Genomic DNA, 20,914 nt, shown 5'->3' on the forward strand with positions numbered 1-20,914 from the left:
AGTATCACATTCAGCTTACAAAAGCACATGAAATGATGTAAAGTTTGCGAATACTATCTGAAAAGGTAAAATTTTAAAGAACATGAAAATTTTAAGGTGACCTCAATTTTTTACTCGCCAATGTAGTTGTCGCAAAAAAACTGGATGTGACTGAAACACAATAATAATATGTCTCTAATTAGGGTATATTAGAACAAAAAACATCATCAGAAAGTTCATCAGAAACATTTATTTACTTAATATTTATTTTCTATCGAGCGAAAAAAAAGTTTACAAAGTGTAAAAATAGCATGTTTTAACCAAAATCTTATGAATAATCATTGAGAACAGAAATTCACAATTGTACAATTAAAATCTCATATCAATGAAGCAGCGAAATGATCGTTTCATATCTAGAATATCTGTAAAACCAGTCCTTGACCGAAGGCATAATATAAATAATAATACCGTCTAGTAAAGTAATTATCCAATATCAGCAATGACTTGATTTTATTTTTTTCACGCTCTACATATTTTGCTAATTTCAAAATGAAGCAGTGAAAGATAAAACTGAATGTAAAAGTATTAAAAAATTGTCAGCCAGAAGCGCTATTTCCGTAGGACTTCACTTAGAATGTGTTATGTAACCTTGCGACATTCTTAAGAGGATATTTATCACCTTGCTAATTAAATATATAATATATATAATGAATCGAAAGCTGTGAATATAGAGTGGTCCCAACAAAAATTTGACACTGAAATTTGGTATTTTCAATTGAATTTTAAAGAAATACAGAATTGGATTTTTTATCTGAATTTTCACGATACGGATAGCTGCTGTTTGTAAACACAATATTTTCTAATTTCTTAACCTCCCATATTCAAACTAGGAAATATACTATGTGTGGTACATCTAAGATTTATTTATATTTTTTCCATTTCAGCCAGAAATTCTTTAGTTAACATCTCTTAAAATGTAAATGACTTAATTGCTACTACGACACATAAAAAATAAAAAATTATTTTTTAAAAACTATATCTGTAAAATGTCCCCCGTTGACACCTAAGCAATCTAGCCTAAAAGTTCTGCATAACTCTTTGCAGAAAATCAACAGGTATTGCTGCAATATCGTCATGAATTCGTTGTTTGAAGACCGGGATTGTCCTGGGTGGATCAGTTTCAAACACTTTCGTTTTTAGATAATCCCGTAAAAAGAAGTCGTAGACAGTCGAGGGTGCCAAGCGATATCCTCGTTTCGAGAAACGACACGCCTTGGGAACAAATAATTCATTGCATTCATTCATATTCTTGCAGTGTGGTTTGTTGCACCGTCTTGTTGAAAAAGTGTGTTTTCATTACCTTGAAAGCGGTGAAGTTCAGGTGTAGGGAAATTCTGAATCATTGCAACGTATCTCTCGGAATTAACGGTAATGGCATTTGGTAACGACATTGCACACCATATTGTCACTTTCTGAACATGAAGAGGTGTCTCATGAAGCGAGCGAGGGTTCTCCTCCGTCCAGTATCTGAAATTTTGTTTGATTACAAAACCGGGGAGACGAAATTGTGCCTCATCACTCATCTACAAGCTGTTAATTTGGTCATCATTTTCTTCCAATCATAAGAAAATCGGAACATCTAAGAAGCTGTTGATAATCACTTGGAGCAAAGAGATTGGACAACCTGTATTTTATACGGGTGATATCGAAGATCTTGATGAACGGACGGTCGATCGACGTGGACTTCTTAACACTGCTCGTCGAATACGTTCGATATTTTCAGGGGTTCGAATCGTTCTGGCACTACCACCTCTTTTCCTAGACGTCGATCTAGTTTGCTCGAGGGTGTTTACCGACATTTTAATCGCATGGTCTGACGGAACAGGTTGTTGACACGCCTCCTAAAATCCCGACGCGTTTGCACTAAACTATTGGCAAGCCACTCGGGTCCCGGCAGGGCTGTGACCGTCTTCCCTACCACTTCACGGCGCACTGCAAGCCTCACGCCAAATCTTCCCGTTTCATTGCAGAACCCTGCAATTGCAAAATATTGATTAATTGAACTAAACTCTAGGAATAAAAAAGGTAAATATTGAGCTTTGGCCCAAACCTACTCTACAATGCGGCCCATATGTACAAAATAAATTCAATTTTAGCGTTATTATGTAATATGTGAAAGAAACCGGAAACAGGTCGATTTTTATCCTTAAATTGACAATTTACAGTATGAAAATATTATCCTGGCACCTTGTTGGAAAGATACTTTAGTCCTCTGTTCAGCAATTTCTTTTAAATTTGCTGCATACACGACTGAAAAAATTTTGATAATGTCTGTTTCACAAAACTTCACGTAAAATGAAGATGATAATGTTGCATAATATTTAGAATGCATTTTTCAATGTACTTTATAATTAAATTAGATGTTTAAAATGACCACCAATAAATACCCTGGTCAACAAGTTTCGCAGTCTACAGTTAGCAAAATTGAAAAAAAGTTTCGCGAAACTGGATATGTAAAAAATATTGAAAAACCAGGTAGAAATGTCCAATTTACTGATGAAAAGGAGCTAGATGTACTTCTAGAGATTGGGGAAAATCCGCATAAAACAACTTAAGAACTTGCCGCCGACCACGATGTAAGGAAATTATCTATTTTGAAAGTGTGAGATATAAAAAATACCACCCTTGTTCAGTTTAAGTTCAGTTGGTTCAGGGTTAAATGAGGACGATCCTGATAGAAAGCAAAAATTTTGTGAATTGTTGATGGACAGAATGAACGCAGATTTGCAGTGCATAAACAAAATAGTTTTTCCTGATGAAGCGACGTTTCATTTAAACGAAACGGTTAACAAACAGAACTGTAGATATTGGAGCATAGAAAATCCTCACTGGATGTGTGAGGTTCATATCAATATCCTGAAAAAGTGAACGTTTAGGCTGATATCATTAACAATGATATTATTGGCAATTAATTTTTTGGTAGCACAGTTATTGGTGAGGTTTATCTAGAGTTTTCGATTATTTTCTTAGTGCCTACATTATAAAGACTTTTTCTGATGTTAATTATCCAAATGATTTAGATCGATCTATTTACTATCAACAAGACGGAGCTCCATCGCATTTTGTACGTACAGTTAGAAATTATTTAAACGAGGTTTTTTCCAACAGGTGGATTGGAAGACGTAGAACGATCAAGTGACCGGCTAGATTTTCCGATTTGACTCCTCTTGAGGAGCTATTTAGAATCTAAAGTATATTTTAAAAGACCAGACAATATTGCTGATTTAAAAGTTAGGATAACGGGAGAAATTAACAAAATTACGAATATTCCAAAACCGTAACGAAGGAGAAGGTGGTTGATTTGGACCATTAAATTTAGTTTTTAATTACATTGAAAAACACATTCTAAATATTATACGACAACATTATCTTCATTCTACTTTAAGTTTTGTGATAGAGACATTATCAATTTTTTACATATTAAAAATTAATTTTCTCAGTTTTGATTGCACCAAATTTAATAAACTTTATATTGTTCAACAGAGAACTGAAATCCCTCTCCAACAAGGTGCCACACGACCCCCTATCTCATTTAAAATTTTCGATGGGGTGCTTATAATTCAGCATGGGGTGCTGGAATGGAATAATATTCTCATACTGTATATTGTCAATTTAAGGATAAAAATCGACTTGTTCCAGTTGTTTTCCCATCGTACATAATTATTTTTTAGTACCTCAATAGGTGGAGAAGGTATATTTTTTCCATTAGATACCGTCATTAACTATTAATTATTCCGCAGTACTAGAATTTGTTATCTACAGCAGCAGTTTATCAAACGTGATTTGGGTTATGTTAGTTTTATATTATAATCAATATTTATATTTTTCTCTCGTTTAGTATAATTAAATTTATTTTCATACTCATAATTAATTCAAACTTTTTTCTTGCATAACTAAATCATAAAGTACATATTTTTTTTAGAATAGAAAATATTTTTTCATCAACATCCCCTACAACTACTAATTATTTATGCAACAAGTGAGTAAAGTAATACTTTTTTCACGATTTGACAATTCTTACGAGTGAAAACAAAGTTACTTACGAGTTTCTTACAAAATTTTTTCAACGTACGTAGGCTTAAGAAAATTCGACAAAACTTTTTTCAATTTTGATTTTGTAATATGAGATAATGATCGACTGGCGTTTACAACAGAAACTTATTCATTTCTTTACGGATAAATGTTTTAGATCTTTTGGGTCTATAGCCAACTGATTTAGTTTTTAAATATGCAAAGAGTTTCAAGTATTTACTGATATCTACGTCGTTATTTACCATTAGGGTGCCTTTCAGTTTTCAATAAGTCGACTAAAGTGTTCAAGACTTCCACATTTTAGATTTAGTTTCAAAGTAAGCTAGTAACACTCTTTCTGTGAAGCTGTTTAAGCCTTTTTAGTACGCCACTCCATAAAAGAATTATATTCCTTCAAATACTATTCCCTGGATTTCTCAGAGGACAAGATTCATAGTCGTTGAAGTTGCCGATTCAACAACATCTTCTGGTGTGCAGTTTAAACTTTCTTCACTATTACTCTCTATCAATAATAATAATAATACACTCCTTTTAATTAGACACAAAACGGATTTTATTGAACAAATATCGACAGTTTATCGGAGAAACGATTGACGTGAGAAAGAAAGCGTTCACAGCTCACTATTTTCATAAAACAATTTTATAATTGCGTTAGTGCACTTTTTTAACGCTAAAGCGAGAAAAAATGTACCGCTACGGTACTTTTTTCACGCTTTTTGATCAATTTACAAATTACATTTGTTATGAATTCAAATGAATAAAAGAAACGTGAATATCATAACGGACCTAGAAAAAATATATTATTCGACTCTCCAGAAGAGTCCAGAGAGCAAAAATACTTTTCGAAGCAAGCTAGGGCTGGAGTTCTACTTTCAAATATTAACAACAAATATCATTTAATATATAAATGTATGAATTTCCATATTGAATTCATTCTTGAAAACATACATTGCAATTTTTAATTGCGTTCGACTGTTTCACTAATTAGCTTATTATATTTATATATTTGGTATAATTTGAAATTAAAAATTGAAAGCGATTTTTTAAAAATCAAAACTTAGTTGGATTATTATCGATGAATTTAAAAAAAAAGTTTATCTACCATTCGGCAGCCTCGACACAGCTCTTCCAAAATTTGATAAAAAATAAAACTCTTTCACAATAAAACCAGCAAATAGAATTAAATTATTAATTAATTAAATATTTGGGAATAATGCTAGATCGTACTTTCCGATGAAAAACTCTTAAAACTCTTGTTAATCACTTAATAAAAAAATTAAGGAGCATCCTATATAGTATTAAAAACATTGTCCAATTCTTGGACATAAAAGAGAATTATGGCTTATCCAAGTTAAATGGAAACACATTTAAGTTATAGAATAATAGGCTGGGGAGGTGATACAAAAACACCCTATAATTTACTACAAATTTCCCGAATTAAATATTTGAAATTACTTCTGAACAAGAATAACAGATATCCCACTGATAAATCGAAGCTAAAGTATTAGATATCCGTCAAATATATTATTTACACGTAAATTTAAGACAAAAATTGAATAGAGATAAATTACAAGGACAAACACATGTCTATGTAACTAGGAATAGACAAAAGTACTTTGCATCCCTTTTGAGCAATGACTGCACTAAAAAGGAATATACCAAGAAAGAAGAGATACATGAATTAATTGTCAGTTCTTGATCTGAAAGGAACTGAGAACGTACATTGATTGCCACATTTATGCAATAATGATTTATTTAGTTTTCATTAAATGAAATGTCCCACCACTTACAAACTATAATACAGATAGTTTATGTGGTTATTTATGTGTTTATTGAAGTGAATTATTGGAATATTATAATATACAACAGATCTTTACCATTAATATCGATTTTGAAAACATTCTAAAGTGGGGTGGAAATAATCTGTCGGAGTGTAACGGAGCAAAGGCCCAGACTGCTGTTTTAACATGGAGGCTGGCGTGAGTCTTTGATCTAATTTGAAACAAAAAATGTAATAAAGAGAAAACCAAAAAATTTTAGATAATCAAGTTTAGTTTGCTCACCTTATATACAGATCTTCATAGATGATTTCTATTATAATTAGTTTGAAAACAATACTTGTAAAATGTATAAAATAAATAAGAAGGTATTCATCCAATTGCTATTGATATACAGAGTATTTATTTCGTAAGAATGTCGATATAGAATAGTCATAACTTTTTAAATACCCTATAAAATTCGGTGAAACTGCATATTGTGGAAACGAGGATAATAGGAGAAATTTGAATTTAGTAAAATATATAGTGTTCTAATTAGAAAATAGATATTTGCAAAGGTAAGCAAATAAAGAACATATCGTTACATAAAAATTTTGTTACTAACTTTTTACAATTAATTCAATAATAACTGAATTGTCGAGCGCTTTCACATTAAAAGCTCCCTTTTATATTCTGTTACTAGGTTATATTGGAGTAAAAACTGAATTAGAACTAAAAAAGTTTAGGCATATTCTTTATTGGTACATAAATCATAGATACTACATCAAACTATTTAATATTCTTGGTGGGGTGCGAGGAGCGCACGTGCATCGAGCGCACAGGCACATTTAGAAAACATTTCGGGTATCTAGCGCACACTAACTGTATCGAATTCGAAAGATCGTTCGACGAGCGCACAACAAAATTTGATCTGTCGAATTGAAGGTTAGCTACATCTGGAATACACTGATGAGGCGTTGCTTGTAGTACATCGTATTAGACTGCAGTTGTTTTAATTGAACCTTTACACTTGCTTCTTCTTTCCTGAACACACCTCCAGTAAATAAACTCTTCAGATTTACGTCCAATTTGGTAATATTGTCCATCTAATATCAGTTAAGGTTTTCCTTCAAAAACCTGATATTACTTCCATTGTAAGGAATTATTTAAAAAGAAAAATGACAAAACAACAATATCCAAGAAGCAAGAATATTAATATATATAATATATCTGCGCATCAATATGTTCACGATTTTCCTGTTTACTCTCTGTATGCTAAACAATAAATAAAATATTGAATATAAAACACTCCTTCATGTTTTAATTGTAACAGATGATTTTAATACCAATTTGTACGAATTATCCGAGTATTTGAATATCCCCAGAGGTACCTGTAGAGTATGTCGAGTTTACACAGTCAAGAGTGTAATATAAAATCCCCTTTATAATTTGTTTGACGATGACTATATCGCATTGATGAGAAAGTTATAACTTTTTGTTACTGTTGTTAACTCTTTTATAATTTTTCTTCTTTTATTTATATTTACATATAATAAACAATTCGAGCTAAATGCAGAAATACCGTCTTTATACCTGAAAATGTGCGCTCGATGCGCCGTGCGCTCGATGCACGCATTCAATATTCTTAATAGGAATCTTAAAGTTCATGGAACAGATGGAACAATGTCTGAAAATGTTTCACTAAGGTATTTTGATATTTCATAAAAAAATACAATGCAATACAATAGAATTTACATTCTAATTGTCTCCGGTACTACATAATAAATTGTAAGAAATTTATAACTTTTCAACTATATATAGGGAAGTCTTTACCAACTTTGTAAGCAACAGTAATATACCGGGAGGGGTTGGACTGAAAATGGTCCGAGATTTTTTAATTAATGCCTTTTGTGAAAGAGTAAAGAAATTACTTATGATTCGTGAAAAACTTATTGAGTTTTCATTGACATTTTTCTGGAAAAATGAGATTTTCCAAAACTAAGTGTATCCTACAGCGATTTCCTGATTCCTGCCAAATCTTTTGACCGATATTTTATCATCAATTTTGAGTTCATAAAAATTTCCTAGTCTTTAATATTTGTTTTTAATGTTTCCAAAAAAGATTAATTCCAAAAATATGTGGATTGATGTAAAATATTGTTCTATGAACATGGCAGAAACCAAAAAATCGCAGTAGGACCCATGTTTTTGTCAAGTAATTCTCATTTTTTCAGAAAAATGTATATGGAAACCTAACGATTTTTCCAAAAGGTAGGAATCGGAAAATCGCGGACAATCACTGGTCCGATCCCACCCGTTCTATAAGTGATTATTAACATGAATATTGATACAAGACGGATGATACTATATCTATTTAATACATCTTTACCCATTATACGAAGTCACATAACAGTTAAATTTTTTGACATCTTTAAACGATATGATAGTAGAAATTGCAAATAAAGAGCAAGTCATAATCAATTGAATTTCTGGTAAAATTGAAAATAGAGCACTAAGAAATAAGTTGATTAGCGTAATTTATAAAATTTCTTGTTGACAACAAATGAATTGGTTAATATAAATCGTCACTAACCAATCGGTTTATATAACTTTATATAAGCGCATGTTTATTAGACCAACGATTATTTTTTATGTTTTTCTCCCAAATCAAAAACTAATATTTCTAACAAAGATTGCCCTGGAAAAACAAAGTACACAGAAGGAACGGTGAATCAACATACTACAGATTTATTAACGAGCTTCTTTCAAATGTTCGACTCGTTTCTTCCAACTTTAGAAGTCTCGAAATATTGACTCTTCCCTAATCATATTTTAATACGTTTAACTAATCTGTAAGAACGTTTTTTCTTATTTTCGATAGGTCATTGCGCAGCTATCTACTCAGGAAAGTGGAGCACGATTTTTATCTACCTGCTCCACGCTTAGAATTAGTTGAGGACTCAATATTGTACCATACGAAAAATAATTTGCCAATTGAAATGTAATCGATAACATCTTTGCCCGAATTTCCCAAGAAATTGAAGGAAAAAATGCCTTCTACGCTCTTAACGACTTGTATTATAATATTATTTTTTCTTTTGAGTATTTTACACACTGGTTTAATGTTGATACTAATTTTTTATACAAATTATTACATATTTAAGGTTTGCCGTATTTATCACATATAAGAATTCTCGCAGTACAGAGTATAAAACATAAGGTGACCCATATACTTTTCTCAAAACCTGTAAGATTTATCAAAAAACTTTAATCAAAAAAGTTCTTTGTATTTGAAAGAATTTTCAATTTATGGATTTTTTGATTATTCAGGGCGTCCAGATTCTTCAATATCAACATCAACTTTGGAATTTTAAATGCAACACCCTAAATCTTATTGCGTTTATGGATTTAGAGATAAAAAAGAGGTTACTTTCATACGGTCGACCTATTTGATATTCGCACGGTTTGGGAATTAGTTAAGGTTATTTGAATTTTGTTGAAAATTATGATATTTGTAAAATTCCCCGATTGGTCTGTTATGTTCTTTATTCTTCAAGACCCCATGTTCTGTCAAGTTTTTTATAATGCATGTAAATATTTTTTTGCCTGGAATTCTAGTATTGGAAAAACGTCTTCCATATTATCTTAGGACTGAACTTTTATTATTCGAGAGGAAATCAATTATCTCAATGAAAAATGGTACAGTATGAGAGACAATCCGAAACATGAAGGCATTGCAGAAAATATGGAATACAAAGAAAACAATTTGTGAAATTCCGGACGTTAAATATGATTCTGTTATTTTAATTGAGTATATTTCATTAATTTTCTACATACTCATACCTTATGTTTCTCGAGATGTAAATAGAATATTTCTTTGAACTATTTCTAATAAAAATATTTCTTTAAGGGTACGATATTTTTGTAGCTTTCTGTTTTTGATGAACATTTTCTATTTAGTTTTATTTAAAAATGCAATACTCAGCGTATTACATAATTTCCAATAAAGAATCGGCGAAAAAATGAGATAAACACAAATAATTCCACAATTATTATGTATAGGTATATGATTCTTATTTTTATACGCGTTCTATATATAATAAACTTTTTTGAATGTTCTTTACACAATTTGAAACTCATACAGTAAAAAAATACACATCTAGACTCGAAAATCATTGGAATTTGATTTTGCAAATGATGCCAGGCTCATTTTTATTTCGTGTTTTCAATTATAATGATTTTCCAATAAAAATTCAAATATTTCCTAAGCCGCACGGAAATCAAATAGATCGGTATCTTGAAAAAAATATTTCTCTTTACCACTAAATCAAAAAGTGCAATAAAATGTAGGGTTCCATTCAAAATTCCAAAATTGATGAAGAATTGGAACACTCTGTATAATACAAAAGTCAATAATCACCTTTTGTTTGACACCCTGTACATTTTAAAGAGTAATATCCATAAATATTATACTTTTCGTGTGTGTTTATATATTTAGATTTTATTTTAATTTGATATAAATCTAGTTTTATATGTATATATAGATTTTGGGTCTCGTATAAACTGCGACCCAAAAGAACTATTGTGTACCCCTTTCTTGATGCAATACTGGAGAACCCAGTGTTTACAACTGATCTGTTAATCCCTCTTCTTTTAAAAAAAGGTTAGAATGTGAGATGGCATTAATTACCAGACTCCGAGAGAATGTGGATAGAGGTTCCGTCCTCTGTGCAACAAAACCTGCACGCCGCATTATCTGCTAGGTCTAGCGTCTTCAGGTGTTTGTTGAGGCGACAGTGTCCCGATAGAACTACTGTTAGTATTCGTAGATTGTTCTTACTTAGGTTGATACATTCAGCAGATCTACTATAAATCTAGTTATTTGTGTATTCATATTCTTAAGATAATACCTTGCTCATTCTACACAAAAGATTACAGATTGCTTAAACAATAATCAAATTGGTGAGAATGGTTAGAGATAATAGATGTGACATGTTGGATGCCTAGATCAATGATGGATTTTTTGCATGGGGAAGGATAAAACAAATAGTTTCTCAATTACGAAAACGTTTTGAAAATGCGCGGATATACGAGTTGGAGGGGAATTAGAATTAGTGGAGACTAACATTTAATACAGGATTTTCAACTTATTAACCCAGTAGTAATAAATGAAACGGACTTTTTTATAACAATAATGTAACTCGGAAATTGAATTTGACAACTTAATTTGGAGTTTATTGATATATTGGTCTAGATATTGAATCTAATCAACTTTTTCCAATAAGTTTTTACCATATTTGCCCTAAAAAAGACACTTACTATTGAGAAAATTTCCGAGATATATTTGATCTTTCAAAACTTTTGTAAGCATTAGTCTTTTTCCAAGTAAGACTTAACCTCAAAAAATAGAAATTGGAATCGAGAAAATTCAATCTCTTACAGGAGTAGTATCATCTATCCGAAGACATATGTGTGTATAAATCTAAAATTTAGCGGTTTATTTTTTTAAAATCTCGCATTCAATGAATGATGTTCACATTGTATTACAACAGATATACAATAAATACATTTAACTATAATAAATTCACGTAACTACTACATCTATTTTTGTTGTTCTTTTAAATTTAAAGCTAATTTGTAACCCAACTCAGGTCTTCTATCGTTTCCTTCTACCATATTTTTGACTCGCTCCGAGTTAACAACGATTCCATGGTTTTTTATCACAGTATTTTTAGTTTTTTCAATATCAAGAAGATCAACTCCTCTGCAGCAGTCATCAAGGAGAATTGTGCGGAATCCACTTGAAATGGCATCTATTGCAGTTGCACCTAAAAACATAATAAATGAATTGTTTCATTTTCTAGCTTCAATAAAAATATAAAGTTGTAAAGTAAAGTCGGTAAAGTCTTAATATTGTTTTGTCGACACCATTGATGAATTATGCGAGAGTTGTGGGCAGGACAATTATCATGTTGGTAAATAAAATCGTTTCCATCATAAGTTTTATTCAACGATGGCAACATAATGTTGAGATGAACTTCAGAGTAGAGCCTTGCACCGAATCTCTAATAAACGCCAGGCCCATTGATACTTATCGAAGTCCAAATATTGAAATATTGAAATATAAATCTGTACTTTCTATGGTTCTAAGTTATTCAGAATTAAATTGGAGGTAACGAATTTTTGTCTGAAAACTGATGTTGCATACGTTAACATATGACGGAAGAATTAATCATAAGCTGAACACTAAGACAAGTAACTTTGCTACTAGATATTGTTAAATATACGGTACCATATTAAATTATTCTTACCTACACACACGTCATACGCTACGCCGCATACATATACGTCTGTGATGTTTCTAACTTTAAGTTGTTCAGCTAGTTTGGTGTCTGTCAATTTTGAATTATCCCAAAACGCCGAATACGAATCTACTTCAGGATTTGTGCCTTTATATATTTTGATAGCATTTTCAGCTACCTAAAAAATCATTGACTATTATTTCCACAAAATACTTGAAGATCTACTGTTGTAATCGATTTTCACTATCTGTTTTTTTTCCATTTGAAATGACTTTGTTTTTATAATGGTCAGATACATAAAAAAATTAACTATCTCTAGTGTAATATATCGAATTTTGAATTGATTTGAATTTAATTGATTGAATGTTCGTTGACTTTTTGTCAACCGCGATCGCGTTTCGTTTTGATTACAAATGATTTTGATAGCAACCAATCTACATTTAATACTTAATCGCGTTCAACTCCAAAACATTTGCCGGTCTGGTCTTAAAACTCTGCTTTTCCAGTATACGGCCAAAGTCCAAAGAATTGAGATTTGCAAATTTTGGTGAGTATTCAAAGGGTCCCTTCTGCCTATCCATTGTCCTGGATCTATAACATCGAGGTATTTGCGATTAGATCTTGTGAAATGAAGATGCGCAAAAAATTTTTGAAACCACATGTCTCTATTAGAAAACAAATTAGACAATTTTGGTTCGGATTCTTCACAGACCTGATTTATATACTAAGCTTTTTATTATACCCTTCTATGTTGATCTATTATTGGGTAGTGAGGTACCTACGTTGTGAGGTACAAGTTGGATGATTTGAATTTAATAATAGGCGTATCTTGGTCTCTCTAATTCAAGCAATATCTTATTTGAAAGTTTTAGATTTTCTTATGAATCCTCAGTTTTTTCTGGTGAAATGATTTTACGTGGTTATGCGTAACATGGCTTTCCATTTTCCATTGTTGTTTAGTTAAGATAACCCATGAATTATTTGATGGTGATTGGAAACAGTAGTATACCTCATTGAAGCTTCCAGTGGCTATTTACAATTGACTTATAATTACAACTTTTTCATCCACATCTGCCAATATCGGTTGGTTGTTGGTTGAGGCTAAGGAACAGGACAAAAGGAAGTATGGATTAGAGACAAGGTACAGTGTCGTAATTTAATTTTTACAAAGTGTACTTTGGTGTATTAAAAATAAATTATCAAATACATACGTTTGAGTAGAAGCCAGTTTTGAACCAAGCATTTCAAAAATATGTTTACTGCTACCATAATAGCCAATGTATAGAAAAATTAACCATTTCGGTATCTGGGATAAATGCCTGTACTTAATAAAACAATAATTGAACATAGCTTTAACACGTTAGCAGTAAGAACTTGGTTAGACATATCTACATGAAAACAATAAAGAAACACTTGATTCAAACTATTCTTATCGAAGTTCAGTAACTTGGAAGTTCTGAACAAAGCATTGACCTACTTGAGAATATGGTATATCCATCAACGGTTATAATCCGAAAAGTTAAATTAGTTTGAAGTATCGCGTGAATTTATATAATAGGTAGATTAATATAGTCTCGAGTTTTGTTGAAAAGTTCTCTCGTAAAGTTTACGGGATGGCAATAAATAGTAGTGTTACTTAATTTTCATTTCGTGTCACTCAGCAATCGTAGTTGTCGGAAACAAGACGTTGTACAGTTCATAATCTTGAAGATAGTAGAATTGCAATTCGAGCTACATCTAATTTAGAACAAAATCATGAGAATTAGAAATGTGTTCACTTCCAATAGGTTTGTGAATTTCATCTCCGAAGTAAATTTCGTTAACGAATTATATCGTTGTTTAGAAAATATTGATATAAAAGGTTATACATTCTTATTCTAGATTGAGCTCTTTCAAAGCAGTATTTTATCATTACCCATTTAAAGTTTAACACATGTTTTTGAAGCATAGAATATTGTTCTCCATTCTTTCTGTCCTGCACCTGTTTGTTCCAGTCACGTACACCTAGATTTTGCATATCTTGTACAATCTTATCTTCCCATACATTTTTTGGTCTACTCGGCAATCTTTTCTCGTTCGGTCTCCTTTCTGTTATTTTCGTTGTACTCTGCCGTTTTTCCATTCTTCTAATGTATCCGTACCATTATATGTTTTTTGCTTTAATTGTATTTACTAATTTCGTAGTTCATAAGTCCTCTATACTCATTATTTCCAACTTTCACTGGTCCATGAATTTTTCTGATTATTCTCATCTCATATATCCGCAGTCGTAATCATAGTTTCCGCGGCGTATGTAACTACTGGTTTATCGCAGTCTTGAAGACTCGTAATTTAGATGCTCAGCTTATTCTCTTGTTCTGTATGACGATTTTGTCTTATTATAAGCTCTATATCCTGCAGGAATTCTTTGTCTTGTGCTATTCTTTGCGTTTTTTTTGTTGCCAAGTACTCGAAGGTGTCGACTACTTCGAAGATGAAGTCATTTATCTTCCCTGTTTCTTGTTTCTTTCAATTTCCATATAACTACAATCTTTTCTAAGTGTCTCTAAGACTTTTTTAGTTTTCTTGCTATTAGAGTTAAATCATCAGCATATGCTATTATTTGTAGTGATGATTTATTAATGATACTTCCATCGATATTACATTCCCTTATTATCCCTTCAGCTGCCATGTTGCACAATACCGTTGAAAGTCCATTAACTTTCCTTATCCCAGCATTTATTTCAAATTCCTCAAATATTTCTTCTTTTGTCATTACCCTTGCCTTAGAATTCAGTTATTTTTATCAATACTACTACAGTTTTTTCAGGTCGTTTATAATTGTCCTCCTTCTCAGACTGTCGAATGCTTGTTTGAAGTCGATAATAGCATTTGCATACTAATTTTGTGCTTTTACCTTTTATATACTTGTTTTATAGTATGTTTGGCATCTACTGTTGATTTTCTTTGTCTAAAACTTTTTTGATACTCTCCTATTTCTGGTTTCACCATCTTTCTCAGTCATTCGTTTATGATTGTTGTTAGTATTCTATATACGGTATTAAGCAAACTAATACCTATATATTTTTACCTTGGGTTGTCTCTCCCATAAATTATTAGTTCATTCACTATTTCTTCTGGGCCTACCTACTATTTCATTCAGTTTGTTAATAATATCAATACATTCCATTACCGTCAGTTTTTTTCATTTTCTTTTATGGTACCGTTATCTTATGTTAATAATTTTTTAAAATTCGAATTTCATCTTTTTTTAAATTTTTGTTGCAAAACTTTTTCTAATTTTTTCCTTGTATGTCGATATAATTTCTCATTATTTTTATTATCATTTTTAAAGTTGCCTACAGTGTCCAATTAGCTATTTTATTCTCTTTGTTTTTATTATCTCTGTTCTCTTGTTTCTTATTTTCTATATGGATCATAATTCGTAGCCATTTCAGCCCAGGTTCTTTTCTCTCTAATTTTATCGTATATTCCTTGTATGTTTTCTTATGTCTTTTGTATCAATAACTTCCTGTATTGCATTTATAACACTTTTCTCAAAAGTCTGTATAAATCAAAAGTCTGTATAAATAAAAAAAAACAAATACAGAAGCACAAGGAACATGGCCAAAATAGAAAAAATGAACTGAAATTATAAAGTGAAAAACGCAATTAGGATACGTAGCGACAAAATATAACCTCGAAATGCAATTAAGAAAGTTCTTCGAAGCTACCAACCCCTTCTACGAATAGTTATTTATTATAAAAGGGACAACAGCATTAGATTCAAGCTCCGGACTCGAGAGCTAAAATCTAAAATTACATTTTTTTGCGACGATCCAAACGACGCTCCGATATAATATTGAAACAATAACTATGAAAGCAAAATGTTATAATCAGCAGGCTAGTGTGTTTACTTCGCCATGCTTTTGAGTTTGTTTCGTGTCTCCTTTTTTTAGGAATATGTATTGAAATATAATTTGAATCAAAACATTTCATGTTAATCAATAGGATAAGGTTATAATCGAAGGAATTTAAGAAAACACGTTTTCATTAATGAAAGGCTGGAAATTAAAAGAGGTTGATAAATTCGCCTACTAGGGAAGGCTCATAAATAGCTTCGTTCGCGGTAGATCATTTGGACACATTCCGAATGTATCCTGAATTTTTGTCATGTCGCATGCTTTGTTCAGAATATGTTCCTCCACGAACGATTTATGAACATTTAAAATTATAATTTGAATGCGAAACTAGCTAGGAGAATAAAATGTATATAATTAACTGCCCGAAGGTTTATTCTTGACGTTTCATTATCATCTAGAACGCACAATACCAGACTGTTCATGTTTCTGGTGACAGAATATGTTCAGGAAATCAACCACGAACAAAGCTTATAATTAGATAGTTTCGGAGGGGGTGAGATATGATTTACTAGAGGAGAGTAACCCAATGTGGACTAGGGATTTAATACTAGTTAGTAACAATTCTTTAGAACCAACAATCGAAAAACTCTACAAACGACAATCGTCTATCGTATTCATTCGCTTTAACATCTCGTCAATCGGGCGCGGGCTGTCGCCAATGTCGGCCATACTTATGTTGCCGCTGTGTTATTTGATTAATGAAAATCAGATTTAAAAACTGGATCTATCATGATTTTTGATTTCATGTACCTATTATTTCTTGGATTTTAAGCTTTCAAGTCACCATTTTTCTTCAGTTTTGGAAAATTTTATCATTGAGAATACAGTATTTTAAATATATGATATTTCCAAGGATTTTAGGTAGCTGGAGTTACATTACCACACCGTATAGTATCAGTCATTTGGTAGTAGCCTCGAGGACACTTAACGCTAGACACTCATTTTAATTTTTTCAATTCTTAATCGTACAGGAATCAATGTAATGATTTTATATGTGTGAAAAAAATATGATTTCTTCAATCTAATTACTACCGAGCTCTGCCGTGTGTCATGATAGTACACAGTGAAATACACGGTCAACCCATTGAACCTAATTTTGTGTTCTGTGTGTCATGACAGGAAATTAATGTACGTGTCAATTCAGTCATTTTCTTGACGTTTAATTAATCTTTGTAAATTTAGGAAATATTGATAATTGCCTACAATTAAGAACTGAGACTATGGTTAGTAAACATGTTTCTTATATTAAGTGAGGTTTCATAAAAAGTAGTATCAAGACATTTTAAAAATAAAAAAAGGAAAAAAAAAACAAATAGATTACAGAGCCCTCAAAATGATAGAAATACTTTATCATAAACAGACAGCCAATACAGGGTTCAGGATAAGGGTTACATATTATCACCAATACTTTTTAATATATATTTAGAAGTAATTATCCGGGAGGCACTAGCAGAAAAGTAAGCGGGGATTCGAGTGAATGGAGTCCCAGTCCATAATATAAAATATGCTGACGATACTGTCTTAATAGCGGAGAATACAGAAGACCTTCAAAGAATTACAGAAAAGATAAGAAGATTCAGCGAGCAGTATGGGCTACACATGAATTTGAATAAAACTTAATACTTGCACTTCTCAAAAATGTAAGATCAGAATGCACAGTTACAAATTGAAAATAACCACATTGAAACAGTACAGATATATGAATGTCTAGAGACTTGGATTAATTCGAGAAATGACAGCACTGAAGAGATAACTGAAATTGCTCGTAGTGCATTTTATAAAATGAGAAACTTCTTTCGATGTAAAAACTTGAATAACGAATTGAAAAGGAGAATGATAAGATGTTACACACAGGGTGTCCCACGATGAGTCAAAACTATCTGTATACGGCAAAACACTTATAGTAAAATCAAGAAAATTTCTACGTTTGGGTTTTCGGATAAGATATATTCAACTAAAATATTTTCAAAGATGACAGGAAGTCGACTGTAACTTTGTTATTTTAAATGAGTCACCCTATATATTAATACATTTTTGAAATCTACGTAAGATTTTAGTATACTTTTGTCCAAAAACTTTATCGAAAAAGGCATACTTTTTGAGTTATTGATTTTTTTGTAAAAAATTTGACAGTTGCAGACCCTTATAAATTATTTTTTTACGAAGATACCCCCAAAGATATGAAAATGGTTTCTGTTCGGTTGCTTTTAACAAAGTCAGACATATTTGAATCTATCTTAAAAAAATTTCCATTCTATGCAGGTGTGTAAAAAATGTTCAAAGTTTAGCTTCATAAATATCAATTTTCTTTATTTTTTTAAATAGAACCACCCAGTTTTTTCTATTCTAATACATTGGGAGTAAAAATAGGGCAAATTCATGTATATTTTCCTATATCTAAACTTCCATTATCCACATATTGAAAGTTTTCTGTAAATTTTTAGAGATGCAGGTGTAGTCTATATTTTATTCATTCGTTATTAAATTGAGAAAGAGCCATTTTAACGAACGAAGTACCAACAAATGACTAATGCAGTTAAATAAGTGTCATTTATTACAAAGCCTACTAAAAGTATACATAAGAAATTAAAACTTGTTAAAAAATACAATAATAATTTGACACCTCAAATATCTCGGAAACGAATAAAAGTTCTAATAGAATAAGTAAATACAATTTGATTTGATTTTTTTACAGACCTTGAAAAGATAAAGATAGATACTTTTTTATTTCTTATTGCTTGTATCAACAGGTCACAATAAAATTTAGACCACACCTGCATCTCTAAAAATTTACAGAAAACATTTAATATCTGGATAACGGTAAGGTTCAGGTATAGGAAAGTACACATGAATGTATCTTATTTTTTACCCCTGAATGCATTAAAATAGAAAAAACCGAGTGGTTCTTTAAAAAAAAATAAAGAAACTTGATATTTATGAAGTTAAATTTTGATCACTTTTTATACAAACCTTGTATAAAATGAAAAATTTTCCAACATAGATTCAAATATGTCTGACCTTGCTAAAAACAACCGATCAGAAAGAATTTTCATATCTTTCGGGATATCCTCGTAAAAAAATAATTCATAAAGGTCTGCAACGGCCAAATTTTTTACAAAAAAATTAATAATTCAAAAAGTATTCAAAAATGTATTGATATACAGTGTTTTCTATTTAAAATAACAAAGTTATATTCTAATTCCGGTAGAACCGGAAGTCGGCGATGTTTGAAAATATTTTAGTTAAAGAGATCGTATGCGAAAACCCAAACGTAGAAATTTTCATGATTTTACTATAAGTATTTTGCCGTATACAGATAGTTTTAACTCGTCGTGGGACACCCTGTATACTCGATCCTTTTGTACGGAATGGAGGCAGCTACTTTAAACAAAGCAATAATGAAAACTGGAAATGTGGATACTACGAATATCATGGACAGATAGAATGGCGACACAAAGAGAATTATTGACTATCATAAAAGCCCGAAAATTAGAGTTACTTGTAATGAGGGGACAACGATACGAATTCCAGAAATTGATTATGCAGTGAAAGTTGAACGATTAACATCATGGCTGCGAAACTTAAAGGAGAGGTTCAACTGTACATCAAACCAATTGTTTATTCATGATAGGAAAGTGGCTGATACAACAGAGATTATCGTGAGCGGATAAATGACTTATTCAGTAAATTCTTGTGAACAGATGAATGACTTGATCAGTGAAACACTTAGGGAACTGTCAGAAAAGATTCCATGATCTAAAGCAAGATTTTAGCATTCAGCAGAAGAAAATATCGGGAAACGAAGAAAAATAATTATGTTTAGTCAGTTATATTTCATTTCGGTCCCGTACCTTATTAGGCTCTCCAAGGTAGGGCAATGATAAATTAATAGTTTAGTTTTTTTGGTCTAAACTCATTTGAAACAAAATACTATGTTTTTATAATGCCTAGAACCATTCAAGCATTCTCTAAAAGCCCAAAAACAACCATAAATACGTACATTGATAATGATAAACAAAAACTACCTATCAAAAAATAGAATAACGATGAGTTAAGGAAATCTTACATAGTGCAGGTCTATCCACTCAATTCACCGAAGATTTAGAAGAAGAAGAAACGAAATTACAATAATGTTTCCGATTCTCACCTTTAGGTCCTTATGTAACTCACTTCCCCACGTATTCTGCACACAGTGCCTAGGCCACATTCTTTGAGTGATCGGAGGATCTCCTTCAAACACAACACTATCATATAGTTGAACCTTCTCAGGATCCGTTATTGGACTGCTCTGATGTAATTTTCTAAGATTTATATTGTCAATAAAAGAAACATGATCGCTAGGGTGCCAATCATAAGAATAGAAGATAGCATCAAATTCGATAGTTTCCAAAATATTGTTAATGGGCTGAAGAATTTCTTCGGCGTTTTGTTTTGCTGGACAATTACGTATATCCAGAGTGCCGCAGATGAAATCATTCTGAACATCTATTATTAAAATCGCTGATATTGGACGGACAATCTGCAAAATTAAATAATATTTTTATTATTGAAAAACAAATTGGATTAAATAGGATATACATATATCGAACTTTAAACAATATATATATATATATATATATATATATATATATATATATATATATATATATATATACATATCGGTTTACAACGTTATCCAAGGTCTTCCGATCTCTAACCACCATCAGTTCTCTGTCCTGCCATATGTCTTCTGTTAGTTCTCTTTCATCCATTTTCTTATCCTCGCCCTTTCTTAAGCTTCTTCGTGGTCTTTCCATTTTTCTTTCCTCTAGTGGTGTCCTTGAGGTATTCTGTTTTCTGACATTCTTTGTACATGACCATACCATATTAGTTGTGAAGTCAT

At 31.4% G+C, this 20,914-nt stretch overlaps 2 protein-coding genes across 30 annotated transcripts in view; one reads left to right on the forward strand and one right to left on the reverse strand.

The window, feature by feature from the left end:
- LOC130902297 (coiled-coil domain-containing protein CG32809) overlaps window positions 1-20,914 on the forward strand; it is a 373,790-nt gene that overhangs the window by 212,031 nt on the left and 140,845 nt on the right. The gene's annotated exons all lie outside the window — the stretch shown is intronic.
- Window positions 6,570-20,914, reverse strand: part of LOC130902301 (nicotinamidase) — a 31,299-nt gene continuing 16,954 nt past the window's right edge. Inside the window, exons 3-5 of the mRNA XM_057814327.1 lie at window positions 20,180-20,551; window positions 12,140-12,308; window positions 6,570-11,656 (exon numbers count right to left, since the gene is read on the reverse strand). Coding sequence (XP_057670310.1) covers window positions 11,430-11,656; window positions 12,140-12,308; window positions 20,180-20,551 — 768 coding nt within the window. The 3' untranslated portion in view covers window positions 6,570-11,429. The remainder of the gene's footprint in view (window positions 11,657-12,139; window positions 12,309-20,179; window positions 20,552-20,914) is intronic.

Source organism: Diorhabda carinulata, chromosome X (genome assembly GCF_026250575.1).
Source record: "Diorhabda carinulata isolate Delta chromosome X, icDioCari1.1, whole genome shotgun sequence".
NCBI lineage: Eukaryota > Metazoa > Arthropoda > Insecta > Coleoptera > Chrysomelidae > Diorhabda > Diorhabda carinulata.